General features: G+C 37.8%; 1 protein-coding gene across 1 annotated transcript; it reads right to left on the bottom strand.

Moving 5' to 3' along the window:
- Nucleotides 1-765: 765 nt before the first annotated feature.
- On the bottom strand, nucleotides 766-1,899 carry LOC136976014 (uncharacterized). The gene has a single exon (XM_067271212.1). The coding sequence runs from the start codon at nucleotides 1,897-1,899 to the stop codon at nucleotides 766-768; it is 1,134 nt and encodes a 377-aa protein (XP_067127313.1).
- Nucleotides 1,900-2,484: the final 585 nt, after the last annotated feature.

The following is a 2,484-nucleotide window of genomic DNA, read 5'->3' as shown; positions in this document are numbered from 1 at the left end:
TCGTCATTAGTCTCGAGCCTCTGCCCTCCTAGCCACGTTTTAAGTTAGAGAAAGAGATGGAAGTATTCACAAAGGTTTATAGACTTTCACCTTTCAGACTTGCACCTAACTTGGAACGTTTTAATATGTGAAGACTTCAATCTCTTCAAAAAAATTTTGGTGTTATTTTACGTTTGACTGGAATTTAAACGTATGTAAAAGAAAAGTTAATTTTTTGTAATAAAAAAACTGTATTTTTCAATTATCTTGAGTATGGAAATGGAAATTTTGAACTGGGCCTGAACCTTACAGAATTCTCACTTGAAACGATCATCAGTAATAGTAAGGAAGAGTGGAGTGAGAATCAAATCTTCAACAAAATGAAAATTGTAATGACAACAAACTACTTCCAACAACCTTTACTCTGCAGTTAAAGTATTTCTTAAATCTAACGTTTTCGGTTAGCTTTACTAACCCTCTTCAGGATAGACACAAAAAAACCGTTATTTCAAAAAATGCTTTCGAAAAATTTTTAAACTTTCCGGCTGCGCAATCTCAGATCATTCTCTTACAGCTGCATACCGGCCGCTCTCCGAGCGATGGGATTCGATACGATTCTTTAAAATTAATGCTTTGCTCTTTTTCATTGTACTTGCAAATACACCACGCCTCCGTATATTTAAGCTGCCTTCTATTTGCCACTTTCTGTATAATTTTCGCATTGTCCCATTTGATAGACACCTCGTCCGGATCCGCTGTCGCATAGTTCGCTAACGCCGTAACCGGTTACCTGCATCTTACACTTCTTTTATGTTCCTCTATCCTTACCGCCAGCGATCTCTTCGTGGCCCCTATATAATACAGCTCCGTATTCCGCCTTTTATCCTGCACCGGTATTCTGTAAACCCCTGGAACTTTCATTCTATCTATGGGCGCTTTGTCATTTCGTAGCAACTGAAATACAGTAGGGTTCCTCCTGTATCCTATTTTCTTATTCTTCTCTACTCCTATTCTTCTATATATGTTGCTTAATTGAGTTCTATACTCCATTATGGTAAATTCTTCTTTTTCTCCCTTTTCTTCACGCTCGTTATTACCTTTCTCTATTTCTTGCATCAACCCTTTTATTTTGCTACTCTTTATTCCTACTCCTGCTATCTTCTTGATGTAATCTACCTCCTTTCTTGTGTCTTGCATCCTGCTACAATGCGTGTACGCTCTTCTAAGCAGTGCTCTGAAGGCTGCCAACTTGTAGTTCGCCGGGTCGTGGGAGGTCCATGGTATCATCTCTGGAATGTACGATGGTTTACGATACACCTTAGTAGCTATTTTTCCTTCTTCCTCTACCTCTATATCTATGTCGAAGAAATGTTTTTTTCTATGGCTCTGCTGTTCTATTTCTACCTCCGGCCCAAAGCTATTGTTGTTTATATCTCGACTGAATTTTTCCACGTCTGGCTTCTCATTCCATATAATACATATATCATCTACATATCTTGCGTACAGCAATATTTTTCCTTCATATTTGTGCAATTTGCTACTTTCCAGAGATCTTACTACTAATTCGCATAATAACCCTGACACAGGGCTACTCATTGGCACACCCCTATGCTGCTTGTATGTACTATCTTCAAACTCGAAGAACGACGAAAAAGTGGCTAAGTGCGCCAATTCTAATATTTGCCTTCTTACTTTTGCTGCATTTTCCACCTTCTCTAATAAAAAATCCCTCGAGTGACAAAAACATGGCTCCAACTTTACCGACGGGTACATTGCCTTAAAATCGAACACTGTCGTGTAGCTTTTTTCGCTTAATTTCAATTGCTTTAACTTCTGTATTACCTCTACTGTCTGCGTTATGCTATACTTATGTGCAGGCATGTTTATCGTAATAAATTCTTTGAGCTTCTTTTCTAGCATTATCGTAGGGGCACAGCATTTATCTACTATCGGCGTTATGTTTTTTCCCGGTTTATGGGTCTTTGCAAACCCGAATAGTCTCGGGACGGCCGGGGAGGATACGATAATCTTCGTCATTCGTAGATGCCGAGCCAAAGCTGTCGTACTAAACCGTTTTACTCTTGTTTGCATCTGGTCTACGATTTTTGGGTGCGTTACTTTGCATCGAGTGTCCTTTATGTAACCTGCTAGCAGGTTACATAAAGGACACTCAACTTCGGCCTCAACCTCGCTAATGTTTGTCTCTCTTAAAGACATGTAAGTAAATATAAAGAATCATAATGTAAAAGATTTTTTGTGATCATAATAGTGTCAAGTCTAATAATCATTGCATTGTCTTTAATAGCACTGTGAATTTACAACAGACTGAAATGCATATGGTGTGTAATCAATTTAATAATATTAATATACCACAATAAAGCCTTAAGTAATAACTTGGAGTTGCTGTGAGAAAATGAACCAACATAGATTAAAATTATTTTACATACAACTGTATTATATTATACAGTATCCATACTATGTAGACTTAAATCTGCTTTTTCTGCC

The sequence above is a fragment of the Centruroides vittatus genome, unplaced genomic scaffold (assembly GCF_030686945.1).
Source record: "Centruroides vittatus isolate TY-2023 unplaced genomic scaffold, ASM3068694v2 contig_392, whole genome shotgun sequence".
Taxonomy (NCBI): domain Eukaryota; kingdom Metazoa; phylum Arthropoda; class Arachnida; order Scorpiones; family Buthidae; genus Centruroides; species Centruroides vittatus.
Note: the sequence above shows the minus strand (reverse complement) of the source record. Positions and strands in the feature narration are given on the sequence as shown.